Raw genomic sequence first — 17,637 nt, forward strand, 5'->3', positions numbered from 1 at the left:
CTATATCCACGATTCCTACATGGCATTCAGCATTCTCCTACTACTTCCACCACCTCTGTGCGGACTGTATTCATCGCGATCGCGATCCACAACAGCTGCTGCGCGCGGCACATCACGGGGATCGTCAATGCGCGTCGAGGGTCCGGGTCCGTAGCGCGATCTTGAGCTGCCCATCAGTCGATCCTCACGCTCAAATTCTGCATCGTCCAGAAGTCGACCGCCGCGCGACAGATGACCATGGTGGGAGGCGCCGCTGGGCCCGCTGCGCATTGCCGGATACTCAAAATTTCGTTCGTCCAGCATCTCGTCGCTGTTAAGATCGTAGTGCATAAGATCGCGATCACGTGCATGGAGTCGTTCCCTTTCCTGCCGCTCGTAGCGCTCCCTGTCACGCTCATAGCCGGCCGCATGGCCAACTCCGCCGCTGCCCACGCTGCGCTCCTGGTGTCGTCCTGAGGCCTGACGACGGCTATGATGGTAAGAGGCACCTCCTGCAATACGGTTAACACAGGTTCGTCTAAGTCAAGCATTAATCAGTTGATCAGTTGGCAGTTCAACGCAAAAAACAAACTCAACTAAAAACAAACCAAAAGCAAAGCATTCGAATGCATCAATAGCCAAAGATAATTCTCCAAAGTCATTTGACAAACAAATACAGATGTTTTAGTAACACGGGTGTGCATATATTTTGGTTGGTATTCTAGCTATAAAGTCGTATTGCAGTTAAACCATCTTACAATCAGAACTTTCCTTACGACAAGTACTGATACACTATGAATTTTTGCAAGTGGGTTAGAGTTTGGCAAGGCAGGGCTATAAAAAACATAAATCTTGTAAAACTGATAAAGAGGTAGAATTCATATTATTTCACTATTTTGGTTATAAACAAGTAAACATATAAATACTAGTTATAATTTTAACTTTCATTTGATATTCTTTTTCAGATTGTTGTATAAAATCTTTTGTTTCAAATACAGATTTATTATGTCTTCAATTTCTCTAATAACTGAGGATGGAAGGGTTTTTTGTTTCTCTCTATGCTCTATACTTAAAGGACTAATACAAAATAAAAGAAAACAATGATTGCATTCAGGTCGACAACTAAACATATCGCAGTTAATATTTGGGAAGGGGAATGTGGTAATGAACCAATAATTTAAATCTGCGAAGGTTACTTTTAACAGATTAAACAAATTAAAGCGAAATTGAACGCCTTTGGCAGAATATACTCACTAAGCCAACATGTATCTTAATAACGAATACAATTTGAATGAGTTGAGGATTCTAACTTGAAATGATGAACGGCAATAAAATAATCATTAAACAAGACAAGATATCAAACTATTAGACTGAACTGAGTTGTTGCCTGAGCCTTAGACTGGACCCGAGCAATGTAGGAATCAAGTAGAAGGACGAGGACGAGTGGACACTAGAGGCGCACGACGCCAGGAGTAACTAGAAACGAGTACAAAACATGGCAAGTGCACATTTAGACAATAATATGTTTTTCTTGATACGAGTCCTAACTATGTATTTTATGAATTATGGTTAATGCATTTAAGAATCACAGATGCTCTTCCGTTGACAATGGGCTCAAGGTCGTTCGGGTTAGTATTGTTAGCAGAACTCAAGCAGAAAATATATTGAAAGTAAAGAGATCTTAAATAGTACGGTTAACAGCTTTTAATGGGGGCTCCGAAATGCGCCCGAATAACAGGCGAAAACAGAAATTTCCTAAGGAATGTGCACCTCATTTAGACTCAATTTGTTGATCATCGTGGATGAGGGACATTCGATACCGAAAACTGGAACAGACTCCTTATTATTGATTTGATTGAAACGTTTGGACATAATTTGTCTTTTTCTTTGTACTGTTGATATCGCTTTTGTGTTGATCTTGGTAATTGGATTCGAATTATAGCATTGTTGTAAAGGAACCGGGTATGTCTCGTGCTGTGAATGCTGTGAAGTGTTTGCATAAAAGATCAAATAAATAATAAACAAAAAGAAGAAGAAAGCAAAAGTGTTAACAACTTAATCTACGTAAAAAAGCTATGGAATCCTGACGTCAAATGGATACGTCAGAACAGCTATGAGAATGAAATGACAAAAATGACTAAAAACCGCTGGTGAGCGAGTTTTACTATGTGCCCCACTATGCTAAGGCATAATAGTCAAAATTGGAGCTACCTATGGGAACCGCAATCTTTTAAGAATAACCTAACATGTGGAACTTAATTGCAAAATGGGTGAATAATCGGTATATATGTAAATATCTTTAAAGCTAGCCATGAGTTGTGAAGGAAATATAAATATCAAATAAAATGTAACTCTATGCGATAAGCTGATCTAGGTATATCTATAACTATGTGTGTATAACTGATACATGGATAGTTTATAGCAAGTGGGCTGACAATACTCAACAGGATTAAAGAAATCTTGTACATTTTTTGTGTTTTTTTGAAAGAAAATTACTGGGATTATGAATATGACATTTAATACTATTCGAAAGTATTACTTATAAATTGCTGTTGAAATTATGCGATTACATAACCAAATTATAAATAACAGTAGAATTTACCTTGGTCCCAATCGAACTCTCTATCCCAATCCCTTTCTCGCTCTCTTTCCCATTCGCGTGCTCTCTCGCGCTCCCACTCCAAATCTCTTTCTCTGTCTTTCGAACTGCGATCTCTGTTGAACTCTCTATCCCAATAGTCCCGTTCATTCTCGCGTTCTCTTTCCCTACTGCCATTGTCTCGCTCTCGCTCTCGCTCCCGACTACCCTCACGCTCGGCACTCGCCATTCTAGGCTCGTGCTCATCAAACTCCTCGCCATCGACTGTTAGCGCAGGCACGCGAATGCGGAGAGAGAGCAAGAAGATTCATCGATTGGTTTTCGGTACAGTCATGGGAATTTGAATTTGAGAAAGACAAATTTTAGAATTGTACGAGTTATATGTGATTAAAATTGTAAAAATTCGTGTATTGCAAATGTGAGTATATATTCATGTTATTGTTATATTTATGTAAGTTAAGTACTGTGTATTATGTCGAAATTAAACAAAAAAAAAAAAATGCTTAACTAGTTTTACTGATCATCTGATAAAGTCGTTTTGTGACTTCTTCATTATGTTATGGGCTGTTGGACCGAATATCTATGGATTATTTTTTGGTTTCTCTCGATATTTCAATTGCCAAACGGTTTGTGGATGAGATAGTGGGCAATTGGATTTTATATCTTTAAAATTTCACGACTTTTAGTGAAGGGGTTTACGATACGCTATGATATGAAGATGACTATGCGTTCATTAAATGAACACAATTCTCTGACTCTGACGTTACCTGGTGGTGTTGGACCCAAGCGCGCTTGATCGCCGGAGGGTGATGCCGACACCTCCTGAGACGGTATCGGTCTAGCAATGGCCGGTACTGTGGTGCCTGTGCGAATATCTGGATGCGTGGCTTTCCAATATGTCTGTATGGCATGGGTTAGTATATATATATATATATATAAATTATGTATACACATATATATAAATATATATAGATTGAATATGTGAATATAAGTATATTTGTATGATTCACTAACCTCCAGGTATTCGGCGATATGCTCGCAGGCGTCTTCCAATTGGTTCTCATCTAAAATTACATCGAACATTTCGGGTGGACATTGGGCTAACTTTTCGGCAGCAACCATTTGTACGGATAAGTTTTTAGCTTGCGATTTGCCCCGTGATTTGATTAAACGCTGTAAAACCTGCAAATTCATGAATCAATTATAGTTTTCATTTTTGTTGTTAAGTGAATAAATATCTTACCTTACTACTACTAATCTTTAAGTAAACTATTGTTGGCGCTAATGAAGTTTTTGCTAATTGTGACGGATGATTGATTGTATCACAATCGAGTACGACCAGCTGCAGTGAACGGGCCAGCTCAAAGATGCGCTCGATCTCCTCTTGCACCTTGCCCAGACAATCGGACCGACTGGTGGAACGTTCCATGATGGCACGCTTCGATGGATTGTTCATTATAGATCGCTTCGCCAGGGATATATCGGCCATAACGCGTGTTATGATAATGCGTCCTTCGAAGCGATGCTTGAGGAAATCGAAGAGCGCCTTCTGCATCATGTCGGTTACCTCGTAACCCTTAAGGCTTGGACCCACTAACACAACGGGCCGCATCGATGGCACCACATCGTACGGGCTGGCTGTTTCCTGTTTCTTGAAAAAAGGCTTGCGCTTCTCCTTATTGGGTGGCGTTGCTAATGGTGTCTTGCCATGTCGTCCTGGTCCCATGGAATCTGATTCGTCACCTGATTGTTAGTATCATTTCGAACAGGCGGAAAGAAAAGATAATGGCAAGGGATGAGCGAGTTTATGATTTCTACGTACGAAGATCGAGCGCTACGAGTTGCCAAGCCAATTTACAACTTAAGTTTTTTTTTAATCAAATATTAAGTTTATGTACAGAAGATATAATTTTGAAATCGTAAAATCAATGTTTCTTTATTGTGTGGGTATGTGTTCGGCGTGTGTGTGTGTGTGAGTTTGAGCGTGTGTGTGAGTGTTTGTGTATGTGGTTGGGTCCAATACGGGGAGTATTTTACAAACTGCAACCGTACCACGCGATATAAAGTGCTGTTGAAATGCCAACTCGAGGATGAAATTCAGCCTAAAGCATACCTTAAGTCTAAGGATATATGAAGTGATTGGCTAAAATGTATATTTAGCGAAAGTACGAAACCAAACAAAAAAAAAATTAAACGCGCTCAATATATCTATTACTAATAATATCGCTTAAGGAAATCAGTCGAAATCATATTTAAGATTTGTTTTTATGTATAATAAGGTAACAATTTTGTAGTAATAGAATCGTATAATATTTTCTCAACATATTGCGCATCTCTAGATGGAAATGAAATTGAACGCAACTAGATAAAGATACATATACAGATTTTCCGATATTATTTTCTAGCATGACGAGCACAAGATTTTGTTGAATTGAAAATGCATTTTCTGATTACCAGATGAGAGACGTGGACAAACCTTGTTTCTTGCGCGGTGTAGTACTATAGGGGTCTTTGGAACACGTTTTTATCACGTAGTTGGTATTATTGTTGTTGTTGGGTATGGTGATAATTATTGTTGTGTGTGGCAAAAGAGAGTTAAGTGCAGTTAATACGTTTTTTCTTACTATACACAGTTATAGTAGGATATGAGTGGGAGCGTGCTGTAAGTTGTCTCTAGAAAAAAAGGCTTGAGTTTGCGTGTGGGCGTGTGTGATATGTGTTCTAGACCAATTTGTTGAGTGACTATCATGCAGGAGAGAGTGTTAGACATCTATGTCAGTTTTGGACTGGACCATTTGGCAAATGCTGGTGAAATATAATTCCTTATTGCAGTTTCATTATGGATGTAGCATGATAAAAATAGAACACAAAATTTACGAAATTACGGCAATTTTGTAGCCCAGTGTTGCCAGATTCAGATTTTTCTAAATGAAAATTCAAAACGGTACGCGGCAAACTACGAGTCAGGTGTAAATCATATCGGACGATCTTAGCTGGTTGGAGATCAACTGTTGGACTCAGCTCAAAATTAGCCGTGTCTTATAATTGTGTCCTTTGTGATTGATGCCAATCGGTTTGGAGTACCATGGTTGTTGTACTGAGCTGATCGAGAGACGCACTCACGTGTATATATTGTAGTACGTATGTGGAATAATAATAGTTATGTTATATGTTCGTTCGTTTGGTTACGAGAAGTTCGTTAGATAATTGATATTAACGCAGACGAAAATATATACGACATAAATACGAAAAGGAGATATTACATTGAAATCAAATTAAGATACGATATACAAAATAAAACCTCGCCCAAAAGAAATTAGGAGAATGAAATGTGTGTCATACCAGGTGTGGGGGGTGTGCTACCTCGTGATGGCTCCGCACCTGCTTGTCCCGCACCCAGATTACCACTAGATGAGCCCTTTGTGCCATACAGTCTTGAGGGTCTAGTTTGATTCTACAAAAAGAATACCAAATAAGCGAGTTAATTTTAGAAGATAATCCGTGCCAAGAGCAATGCTCACCTGCATGCGAATGTTGTCTAGCTTAGCGGGGCTGGGTATGAAGCCCACATCACAGCCTTCCTTAACCAGTCTGCCGATCCACCAGTTATTGTCATACTTCTCCTTGATGTGCAGGAACTCCCGCATCTCAAATGAAACTGCACCACCCTGAACGGGCGAATCGTCGTCAATTGTGCCATCGTACGCTACGTTGGTTCGCACAGCGAACGCTACTGGTTTACTCTATAAAATAATGTGGATATATTAATATAGATTTTGACTATGTAATAACTAATACTTACCCTCGCTTTATCCAACTGGCTTAAGGCCTGACGTTCCTTTTCTCGCCGAAGCGATTCCTTTTCCTCGTCTAGCGACAGATCGGATGACGGTTGTGAGTAGTTCGAGTCGGCAGAACCCTGGAAAAGCCAAACACATCGCATTTTCTTGTTAATCGAGGCAATGTACACAATACACATTTATCATTATGATAATTGGCTGCTTGCCAGAGGCTCTGGATCAACATGTGGTCGCCAGTCTCTGGACAATTCAGTGAGATCATATTATCAAAATATCCGTTAACAAAAATCAGAAGGTACTCCTCTTGGGTTATATATATTGGTTATAGAGAATATAAGTTTTGCACCTGAGTAAAGAGTTTATTGTATCCGCTTTGGTACGATGTATATCCAAGGCCAAATCGAGACTCTCGATTATGGCCGCCCTGAATTGAGGGAGCATCTGAGGATGATGCACGCTGCACCATGGGCCTGTCAGCCCGATAATCTTCTTCGAATGAAGATATTTTGATGATGTTTCCGACACAACGGCACAACGACAACAAGAGCACAAATCGTGGCTGCCAATGCCACTGTTGAACCCACGCTTCGGAGGAGCGGACGCAAATGGTGACGATGATGGCCACGTCGAGTCGTTGGTAGTTGGGAGTAAGTACCAAGTGACGCGCCAACACGTTAAGTCGAAGGAATGTGCCGACAAACAAGTCTAAGGAAGCTATAATAACTATTGCCTCGTCCAATCTCCCCCACTGGTTGCTCAGAACTTGGACGCCAACGGACAATCCACAATCCGCATTAGGCTTCTGGCATGTCCAGCAGTCCCCAACGAGAGAGAAAGAGACGGAGCGAGCGAGCGAGATAACCAACTCTGGAAGCCAATGGCACAGGCAAACAGTTAATGTGAACGGTAAATGGTAAATGTAACTGGAAAGGCACACACGCTGATTTCCGCCGCTTCCTCTCACTTCTTTGTTAGCCCCCCTTTCGAAAGATTGGCCGAATCTCGGTAATATTTTTTTTGTGCTACCCGTTTCTCCGTCGTATCGATACGGTATTGGCGCATCAGGATTACTTGTTGTTGAGTTAAAAATAAATATTTGGCGTGTTATTTGGACCCGCGGTAATTCAATGCTCTGCTCGCTTTTTTTTTTAATTTTTTTTTTTATATGCACACACAAATTCCTGGAAAACCCCAAGCCGAAATGCCTTTGGGAGAGCGCCCGTTGAGAGAAATTTCTTCTATATTTGTATTATTTTATGTTGCTATTTTAGCTTGTATTTGCTCTATAACTTTTATTTCATTTTTCGCATCCGTTTCTTTTTGGAGTCGGTTTTTATCTGATATTGTTGCAGGTCTACGGTCTACTAGGTAGCGTTCATTCGATTCATATTTCGATTCAGATACCGTTTCCTGCCCTTTGCCACGACATTCAGTTTCGCATTCGCATTCAACATTCACCCGAACTCAATTCCGCACGCAAACTAAAGTGTTTCTGTATTTGGAAAATGAAAAATGTGTTCATGAATGCTTCGTTTTGGGGAAAACTTGTGTAGAGTTTCCCTCACTTCCAGTGCGTAAATGTTGTTGGGAGTAACCTCTGCCCCATCGCCCCACTGCGCCGTTCTTCCACTCTGGATATGTGAATACGATTTCAAAAAGATTCAATGAGTGCGAATGCGAGTACTCGTACTACGTACTACGTGCGTTCAATTCGAATACAAATGCAAATGCACACTTTGCCAATATGAAATGTAAACAAAATACTCTTTTCATCAGGTTCATTGGAAATTCAAGTGCAATGGCAACGGTTTTGCCTCAGTGTGCACTGCGGATTTATATACCTATAAACACTATCTGTAATATATAAATGCACTTTGGTAAATCAAAATACATATGTATGTATCAATAATTGCTCATATTTATAGCTAGTAAACAATTTAATTTCTCTGGTATTGAGGCTTTCGAGAGTTCTGTTGCTGTGTGGAAAATCGATATTTTTCTAAAATAAGCAAAGGGTCGTCCACCTGTTGGCAAGCCACGCTTATCATGCATATACATGTGTGCATGTACATACATATGTGGGCACACTTGGGGGAATCAAATTAGAGCTGGTTTAAGGGAAAGCGCTGGTTGGCGAGAAAACAATTTACACTTCTTTTTGCAGTTCGCTGCAGTTTATTTGAGAAAGTGGTTGATCAACTTTTAAGGAATTTTTTACGATATAAAAACACACGCCAAACCCTTGAATTCCATAAAAAAATATATAAAAGCAGAAAAGTATATACAAAAGTATCAACTATTGTCAAAAATAAACGAAATGTCGACATGTACATGTATGCATGTGTATTCACCTATTGGCACCTGATCGGCAAATACCAAGACAGTGTGCAATACAATGTAAACATTATGCTGTCCATCATCACAACCAAAGCGAGAGAAAAAAGGAAACATTTCCAGATGAGCACATAGCCACTGAGTAAAGCACTGACGGAGTCCACGAGAGAAACAGACCGAGAGAGAGAGAGAGAAAAAGGGGGGCGAGACAACCAAAAACTCTCCACTTTCACAATGCGCAGGCGCCAGTTTTGAATGTTATGTGGAGAATGCGCTCTTTCACTGATGCTTCTTCTTGTACTTTGTCCCATTGTTTTGTTGTGTGTAAGCCAATGGCGAAGAGAAATGCGAATGTCATTTGCCCCCAAACATAATACTTGGCTCATATTCTCTGGCCAAAGTAAATGTGGCAAATTATTGTTTACCTTTTACCCTAATTCTAAACACACGATAGCGAGTCATGAACTTGCCAAAACCCTACATTGGCCGCACACCATTAATAATAATTTTATAAACAAAATCGAAGGAATTTTCGGTTTGATTTTTGTTTTGCCTCTGCATTTGCTCCATTTTTAATCCCTCAATTTTATGCATGGGCCTGTCTCACTAATCTCTAGAGTGCTATTTTATGGTCTAACATTTCGTGTAATAACCATTTTTTTTGAGGTAGCTGAAATAGGCACAAACAAAAATAAATGCAAAGAGCTGAGAGATATATAACATGGCCAAATTGACAGCAAGAGTACGAACGGAATGTAAAGAGAGCTCCAAGATCGTTGAGAGCATGTGTATAAAAATAACCGGACCGGGCCAGAGGGGCTGGGACGCGGCTCTATGTCGGATCTGGGTCCGTACGTACACTTACCCGACGGTTTTTATTATTTCTAAAGGGTTTATATGTCTTCGCCTTATGCTTGGCGCCCAGGTGCAGCTTCTTCATGTTGACCGTTGTTGCGTTGGGTTAGCACGGGATCGTAGTTGTGTGAATATAAATGGATATGGAGCCAGCTATATCAACTGATTAATCAAAGAACAGAGAACCACTTAATGGTGGCGCTGTCCCCAAACAAATTATGCAATCATCTTCGGTGCCACACAAAAATAAATAAAATAAAAATATAGCAGATGAATAAAATCAAACATAAACAAACACTTCGGCAAATAATTTAACGACCATCATTAAATTGAAATACACTCACACACGCACATAAATTAATCAATTGCTAGAGCTGGCGACGGCGGGCTTTAGCATAACTAAACTGGGTCAGACTAAACGCATGAATTTTAACATAAGATTGGAATGTGCCACATGGCAATAGTTAAAGGAATCACATTCGCAAAATAGCACAAAACATCTCAGTTTGTGTTTGCCTTATGTGCATTTAGGATCACTTTAACACGGCGGCCGTTTTTTGATTTCGATGGGCGATTTTTATAGATGGGCGACAAACGAGCTGCGACCGACCACAAACGCAAAGACAACAATTCCGACTGTGGCTGAGTGGAACCGATGTACATATGTAGACGTCGAGATGTCGAGATGCCGAGTTGGAGGCACACGGCGACATTATTTTTGGCAGCCGACGCATTTCTTCGGGGGCAGCCGGCCTACAGCTGCTGATGTTGGGCAGATGATCAGCGAATCATTAAGCAAAAATCAGTTCTATATCACAACGTACTATAGAACTGTGGGATTGTCGGCATCGAGCCGATGGAAACCCCCTCGAATAGTAATATTATATATATGTGTATAACGCTTAGCACTCCTAAGTTGATCTCTTTAAAATACAATTTGTAAAAGGTTCTTTCAGATATCTAGATACGTAGATACACAATTTATATTCTTGGGGTTGGCATTGACAAAGTGCACTATAGCTACGCTTGATACTGAAAGTCCGGTCCATGCAGATTGTCTCCAAAGTAGACGTAAGAGGGCACGTGGTCCGTGTATGCGCCCGCAGATCCATAACTGGCAGCTGAAGCACTGCATGGCACCGGCACCAGCTTTGGCTGACAGCTAAAGAGATAGTTTTTTGGGCAAGGCGGCGATGCGACACCAGGTTGATAGCTGGAGCAGGAGGCGCACGCGCACGCTGCGAACACCATAATGAGAAAAGCAGCGATCAACTTCATGGTCTGTGGATGGTTCCCTGGATATTCGGCAGCTTGCAATACACTGACAACCCACAATTCTCCCCTTACACTTTTTATAGCTTGTGCCGAAAGGTGGCACAGGTGAGCGAACTGCAATGCACGTATTTTTATTGCTGCTGAAACAGCTAAAATTTATATGGTGTATATTTAATGGTACATATATATGTGCTTAGGTGTGGGCGTTTACGGTCTTGTAAAACAAGTGTAAGCAATTTTATAGACAAAACAAGTAAACCAATTAAATATCTGCATAATTGTACTCTGTCAAAGAGTATTACAATTTTGTCATCAAATGTGCAACGCATAGAACGAAACTTATCCAACCCCATAAAGTATATCTATTCTAGATCATTCATATTCTCGACCTCTTTGTTGCATGCAGCACATTTTCTTTGTTTTATTCGACTAGCTTAAGAGTTAATAAATTATATAGTTAATTCATCACAAATTTAAACTATCATGTCGGTTTCTCTGCACTGCTTTCTGTTCGATGTGATTCTAAACTGTGGAGCATACTTTAGGTGTTTCAATCTTTTGTGCAGCATATCTTTAGGCGGGATTAAAGTGTGTCGACTTTTATAAATTAAAAATATTATTAGGCAAAGCTATTTATTATTTACATGTATTAAAAGATGTACTTTATGTCAGCTATTCAGCGAGCACATACTTAAGAGGCTTTAACTGCGAGACAGGACTTAAACCTTTTAAGCATAAACATAAGCCATATTTTATAATATCCGTTGATAGTTCGTCTTAGTCGAAGCGTCCTGTATCCTTTTTTTATAACGGTCCTCTCGATTTCATACATATGTAGATCTTTTGAGCAGAATGCAAATCTATTCAAAATAAACTCACATTTGTCAGTCATAATTGACAATCGATTTGAATAATTTGAGAAGCACAGCGTAGATACTGATACTATAATTGGTCGCCAGGCTGGCTTTAGTTTTGTTTGTATACAAATAAGCAATTGATCGTAAATTTGAATTGGAATCGAAAGTCCGTCCATTCAAATGGGGCACAGTCTTGCCATGAACACAAACTGCCTGCAGCCAGTTGCAGCAGGTAAAGGGGTTAAGTTTTCTGTGAAGACTGTGGCTAAATTCTAATTTCGGTATATCGATGGATTCCGACCACACCGGTAATTACCCACATGCAGATCCAGACTGGCCAACCGGTGGCAAGCGGTTCGAGACTTTAATTTCAAATATAATCATGGGGTTTAGTGTGCGTGCTGGCCTTGGCACTGGGGCACAGGCCCGGGACCAGGTAACACGGAGCCGTTTTGATTGCCTGTCGACCTCTAACGGTAAACAAATCAGTATTGGGCTCTTGCTTGGTTATGTGTGTACATATTAAGCTTTACGAGTCGACTTGGAAAATAAAACGCCATAGGAAAATGGGCTTTCTCGGCCTACGCTTTGTCCAGCTCGTGCCGCTGGGCTAACACAGGCCACCGACACTGACTCACTGCATCCACTCTATTTGGCTCCAGCTCAGATAGCACCTGCTTGTGCTTAGAGGCACATCAAATCGCAGTGCTTCAACAGCTGCTTTTGCGAGCAAAAACGAAACAGATGCAAAAAACAAGGAGCGAACATGTCGCGGTACTTGGCAGTCTGTCTACCCGGTAACCCCCTTGGCTTAACGGAGGCAAGACCCCTCCCCCACGCCGCCAGTCTAACAATTTTTTATTGCTTCTAATTTGGTCAGCACTCTGCTGCTGCTGCTGCCACACTCTGGTAATTTAGGACATGTTTCGCTTGCCACCAGCAACAGCAGCCGGCCAATTAAATATGAAACATTTTTGGCTGACTGGGCTGGAGGTTGCTGGCCGCAGGATGCCTTATGAAATGCCACGGACTGTTTTAAATTAAATTTAATTAGTTTATTGTCTGAGGCAACACCTTTCCGCTGCAGCACGAGGCGGTGGCTAACAAGAGAAAACGACAATCGAACAGGAAGGAGCAACAGCAAAACAAGCGTAAAGGACTTTTTGTCGTGTGGCAAACTCTGTGGCAGCTGCAACAGCTCCTCCGCACGCCTACGTTGCACAACTTTTAGGTTCGAAATGGGGACAACGACGCAGTTCAAACTCATGTGCGCAAATCCCTTTGTTCTGGACACCGTTATGAGATGCCCATCGAATTGGCTTTGATGTCAAAATAGAATTTTTGTCTTTCTCTAAAATTATGGATTTTTCTTTCAGTATTTTGTAAATAAATTTTAATTTGAAGAGAAATTGCTCATAGACAAAAGTGTACCTAGAAATCTCACATTTGATAATTTTTTGATAAAGGACCGAATTAAGTATTATTTATTTAAATGCAGCTGTTATGAATCTGATTGTCTTTCATGTGCGATATTATATATTAGGATACGTAATATAAATAGCTAGCGAATTTGAATATATTCATATTCATATTCGTTTTGGGCGTACCTGTTGGCTCCGCAATTCTCTTGGGGTAAAAAACTGCTGGAGTGCTCAGTTGTGCTCGTATTGTCTACTATACATATAGATACATATAGTGTGGGGTCTTCTATGTGCTCATATTGGTTTATATGTAGGATTATTGCTTGACTGGTTTTTGTGTTCAGCTTAATTTTGGATAATAACTGAACTATGTGCAGGTGGAGCTGCACTCATCTGAAAAGGTAACAAGAAATCGATGGGTTTTATTACTAGATAGTCAGACGAAAAACTCTACATATTTATGTCCAACTGAATGAGAACTAATTTAGCAATATCGAATTTAAGTTCAGTTGCTCTTTAATTTGTTTTAAGGCTGCAATTCGAAATAAAAGCGTTAAAGCGAAAAGGCAGGCACTACAGAGGCAAACGATTCAAAGATACAGATACTATATGTATTCGTGTATTTGTGTGTGTTAATGTATATGTATGTGTGCAGTGTACATTTTTGGCTTTTGCAATGAGAATTTTAAAGTCAAGGTCAAGTAAAACATTTGGCTTCCTTTTTTGCTTCTTGATTTCCCTTTTAACGTTTACTTCTTTGCCTGCTGCACGTGCTTATGTATCTGTATCTGTATCTGTATCTGTTACGAGTATCTAACAGCTAAGCATGCGCAACTTGTTGTTCTTTTTTTCGGTTGTTGTTGTTGTTCTCTGTTCTGGTGGCCAGACGACGTTCCGCTTGTCGTCATCGCTGTCTGCTGTTCACTTGATCAAGCACAAGTACAGCGCTCGAGGGCCTCGGTTTTGTTGCCGCTCTTGTGCTTATTTTTGGGGTACTGCTGCCTCAAATGAACGCCATGTGTTGGTTGGTGCCTGCCCAGACAAGGAATCCCAATTTCTTTTCGTTTTGTTGTTGTCCCAATATAAAACCTGCTTACCAAAAAAATGAACGCGACTCGTTTTGCAGTATCTTTGTCAGCGCAAGCGCAGACAAGCATCAGACGGGCCACCTATTAGATACCAGGCAACTAGCTGCAATACCAAATTTGTTGCAGTTGCATTGCTTTAATAATTGTAATTATATCATTTATAAGGTCAACTAAATAACAGCTTAAAAGATTAAAAGCTGATCAACAAATATGAGGTCCTTCATTTTATAAATGTTGAAAATGTACAAATTTATTTTAAGAACAAATGCTATCTATGAAACTATATTGGCCATATTTTCATTATTCACACTTGCAACATCATCCAAAAGTTCAATTTGGCTGTAGATCACTTTTTAAAGCAGCCACACACACACACATACACACACACACACAAGCTTCGGCTCAGTACATAATTATTTTCACCTTAATCACGGTATCCAATATGCTTGGCGTGATTCAGTACCAGTCCATTGGGCCAAAACATTTCCGATGTGGTAGCCGCATTCTGCATTTTAAATAGCTTCATATTTCATAATTGCACTTTTTGTTTTACCCGTGGAATTTCATTAAGTTACCAACGATGAATCTGCTAAACGCTAAACTCAACAATTTTTGGGGCTGTTCTCAGAAACTTGGTGTGAATTTTGATTAGCAGAACGCACTCTGCACAGTATAATGATTGAAAGATATTTTTAGTTATGAAAATTGATAAATTTGCTGTTCATGTGGAGATGTATAAATATAATATACATATGTACATCATTTACTATCTAGATGTGTGAGGAGCATTTCTGTTACTACTATCGACAACATCGACAAATAAATCCATTTGCATTTAAATGATAATTAGAGCCATGCATGAACTTAAAGTATGGTTATGCTTACGGTTGGTAAAGAAACTTTCAAGAAGTTTTATTATTCGAATTTTTTAGGTACATAAGCCGGTAAGTCGACCCAACGAGGGGCAAGTTTGTTGGCTAAACCGGCAACGAAGTATAGAGAGAACGCTGGCCAGAGGCTGGCCACAGGCATCGTCAGAGTCGCAAACTGAGTCAGAGTCAGAGCGCCCAGGTGGAGAGCCGGTCGCGGTCCAATGTCGGGGCACCGAAGCCAAGTGCAGCGCAAATGGATGGATGGACATGGACCCTCGCACTTATTAATGCTTAATAAATGGCATTTCATTTCTTATTATTGTCGGACTGGGCGCGACGTGGATATGTCGGAGGATTTTATTGCATCTGCGGCTGATTTCATTGTTGTTGTTGTTAATGCGAGTCGATATATTGGTCATGACTAAGGATGCACACACGCATACACAGAAGACGGCTTTACGGCCAGGCATTCAGTCAGCCAGTCAGTCAGTCAGTCAAAGTGTGCTAAAGTAATTATTTCATTTGAGCCAACAATGAGGCTGCAAGTCTGGTCAACGCTTTGAGCGACTGTTGGCTGTGAGATGGACGTGGAAATTAAAGAAGCTGGCAGAAGGACAGGCGTTGGTCTCGACCGCCTTATGATAACCGTTTTCAGTGCTTTTAACGACTCAACTTTGGCGTTGCCTGCCCATTTTTAAAGTACTCGGGAATGTAAATGAAGCGGGTGTCTGTCGCGGCCACACTTTGCCACGGCTGCTCAATGTTGTGTTCAAGGGCTTTCAGGTCATTGCACTTTAAAATGGACTCACCATTGCCGTTTGGCCACAGATTTTAAATTGCAGTATGCACAGCACCTTTGAACTATTTGGGTTCAATGCATAATACATAATTGAAATAGCTGACCAGATTATACATTTTTCTTGTGGTTTGTAAAATATTGTATGAAGTACATATATATATTCGATTCATTTGAATTCTCTTTCGTTCGCGCCAAAGCGTCTGCCTTATGAGTTATCGAACCTTGGCGCAATCGATAACCAGGCATGCGCGCTGCGTCTCTGCGAGAACTGAATCGATTAGTTCTTTTTTGAACATGAGCAAGTTCTTTTGGTTCAGTTCATCGAATTGTAATGAATCTGCATACTTTACAGTTTTTCATTAGTTGTAACAAAATCGAAGCTATTTGGTAGCTGTGATTTTCGGATTTGAGCACAAACAGAAACGTTGACAGCTCTTGAAATAAAAAAAGCGTCTATTCAATGTGACAAAAGAATACACTAGGTTAACTGTGCAAAAAATCGCACGAAAATTGTCAAACAAATAACAAAGTTAAATGAATGTAAGTTTAACTCAGTTTTGCATAAGTTGAAATTCTAGGCTAATGCACTCTAAATGGCAATTACAGATGCAAGCCACAAGCTCCAATATAGCAACAACAGCGAGTGGAGCCAGTGGCGTCAGCGGCGAGTCTATGGCCACGCCGTTGCGGGCTTGCAGCACCAGCGGCTGTCGGGTGAGCAAATATGTGGAAGTGACCAAGCGCAAGTGCTCCCAGTTTGTGTCTGCGCCCTACATCATGCCCAAGCCGCTGGTGGTGAATGGCAAGACATCGATTTTCCAAGTGGGTGGCGAAATGGCCAAAATGGGCGATATACCCTCTCTATCAGCTGCATCCGGAGGCGGCGATGGTCAGCCCATCTACCGGATTAAGCCAGGCACACACGCGCACGTCATAAATTACGTGTTTATAGACGAGGGCTCCGACTCCATGGAGAAAGCCAAGTCGGAAGATCAAGAAGCGATGCGCATGCTGCTGGACTCGCAGCGTGAGAGCGCCACAGCAAAGCTACAGAAATTAATATCTACACACCGCGCCGTTGCACAGACGCCTGCTGCTGCCGCTCCAGCCACAGTGCCAACTACTCCAGCTTTAGCTGCTGGTGCTGCTGTGTCTAATCTCGCACCTATTCTAACACCCACCACTGCGGTGGCTGCGCCTGTTGCTAACAGCGTGAACGTGACTACTCCTCAGATTCATCCAGATCTTTCCATTGCCAGTGTGGAGGGCGCGCTGCCTTTTGTGGCTAATCGCACATCCGCCCCAGGAGCAACAGCCCAGCCAAAGCCAACAGCCGTGGACAATAGCGTTGACCAGCTGCAAGCCGAGATTCTCAAATTACGCCGCACTGTTGCCCGTCTGGGCGGTGGTCGTGCGACAAAGTAACTTAAATAGAATTAATGACAAAACTTTACTCTTAGGTAACCAACAAGTACGCTTTTCCTATCTAAGCAAACAAACTATACCAAAATATGTGTTAAGTTAAGTCGCGCTGTTAATAAACGGACTCGTTCAGCATTAGCAGAAACTAAAGTTGTAATTTATATAGCTATGGATTCTTGTATGGGGACAATGCAAATTGCAAGTTGGGTCTGCCAGTGGCCAGGAGATAGAAAAATAACACAGGATTTTTTTTACGAGGTCCCGCTTTTTAATGAAACCGAAATGGATAAGCTGCCATTGGATCTCTGGTACTTCACACAGATTTTGCCATACACA

At 40.9% G+C, this 17,637-nt stretch overlaps 2 protein-coding genes across 11 annotated transcripts; one reads left to right on the forward strand and one right to left on the reverse strand.

The window, feature by feature from the left end:
- Nucleotides 1-7: 7 nt before the first annotated feature.
- On the reverse strand, nucleotides 8-6,844 carry LOC115758556 (voltage-dependent L-type calcium channel subunit beta-2-like). Of its 10 annotated transcripts, none has more exons than XM_030699259.1 (9): nucleotides 6,725-6,844; nucleotides 6,381-6,497; nucleotides 6,100-6,321; nucleotides 5,960-6,032; nucleotides 3,822-4,309; nucleotides 3,593-3,760; nucleotides 3,346-3,478; nucleotides 2,582-2,842; nucleotides 8-491 (listed from the first exon to the last, which is right to left on the reverse strand). In XM_030699259.1, the coding sequence occupies exons 1-9, from the start codon at nucleotides 6,842-6,844 to the stop codon at nucleotides 16-18; spliced, it is 2,058 nt and encodes a 685-aa protein (XP_030555119.1). In that variant the 3' UTR covers nucleotides 8-15. The 10 variants fall into 10 exon arrangements, with proteins under 10 accessions (XP_030555119.1, XP_030555118.1, XP_030555117.1 ...); XM_030699258.1 differs by having other exon boundaries at nucleotides 5,942-6,032; XM_030699257.1 differs by having other exon boundaries at nucleotides 3,822-4,321; nucleotides 5,942-6,032.
- A 9,393-nt stretch (nucleotides 6,845-16,237) lies between these two features.
- LOC115758558 lies at nucleotides 16,238-17,328 on the forward strand. The gene is made up of 2 exons (XM_030699265.1): nucleotides 16,238-16,419; nucleotides 16,486-17,328. Exons 1-2 carry the CDS (start codon nucleotides 16,414-16,416, stop codon nucleotides 17,302-17,304), a joined length of 825 nt encoding a protein of 274 aa, XP_030555125.1. The 5' UTR covers nucleotides 16,238-16,413; the 3' UTR covers nucleotides 17,305-17,328.
- The last annotated feature ends 309 nt before the right edge of the window (nucleotides 17,329-17,637 follow it).

This window comes from Drosophila novamexicana, unplaced genomic scaffold (genome assembly GCF_003285875.2).
Source record: "Drosophila novamexicana strain 15010-1031.04,08,12 unplaced genomic scaffold, DnovRS2.1 tig00000193-arrow-pilon, whole genome shotgun sequence".
Classification (NCBI taxonomy): domain Eukaryota; kingdom Metazoa; phylum Arthropoda; class Insecta; order Diptera; family Drosophilidae; genus Drosophila; species Drosophila novamexicana.

Excerpts from the sequence above, each read along its gene's own strand:
- LOC115758556 (XM_030699255.1), bottom strand. The coding sequence starts at position 6,844 with ATGGTGCAGCGTGCATCATCCTCAGATGCTCCCTCAATTCAGGGCGGC. Across the intron at positions 3,761-3,821 it reads TAAAGATTAGTAGTAGTAAG|GTTTTACAGCGTTTAATCAA; the intron begins GTAAGATATTTA and ends ATGAATTTGCAG. Across the intron at positions 492-2,581 it reads AGAGTTCGATTGGGACCAAG|GAGGTGCCTCTTACCATCAT; the intron begins GTAAATTCTACT and ends ACCGTATTGCAG.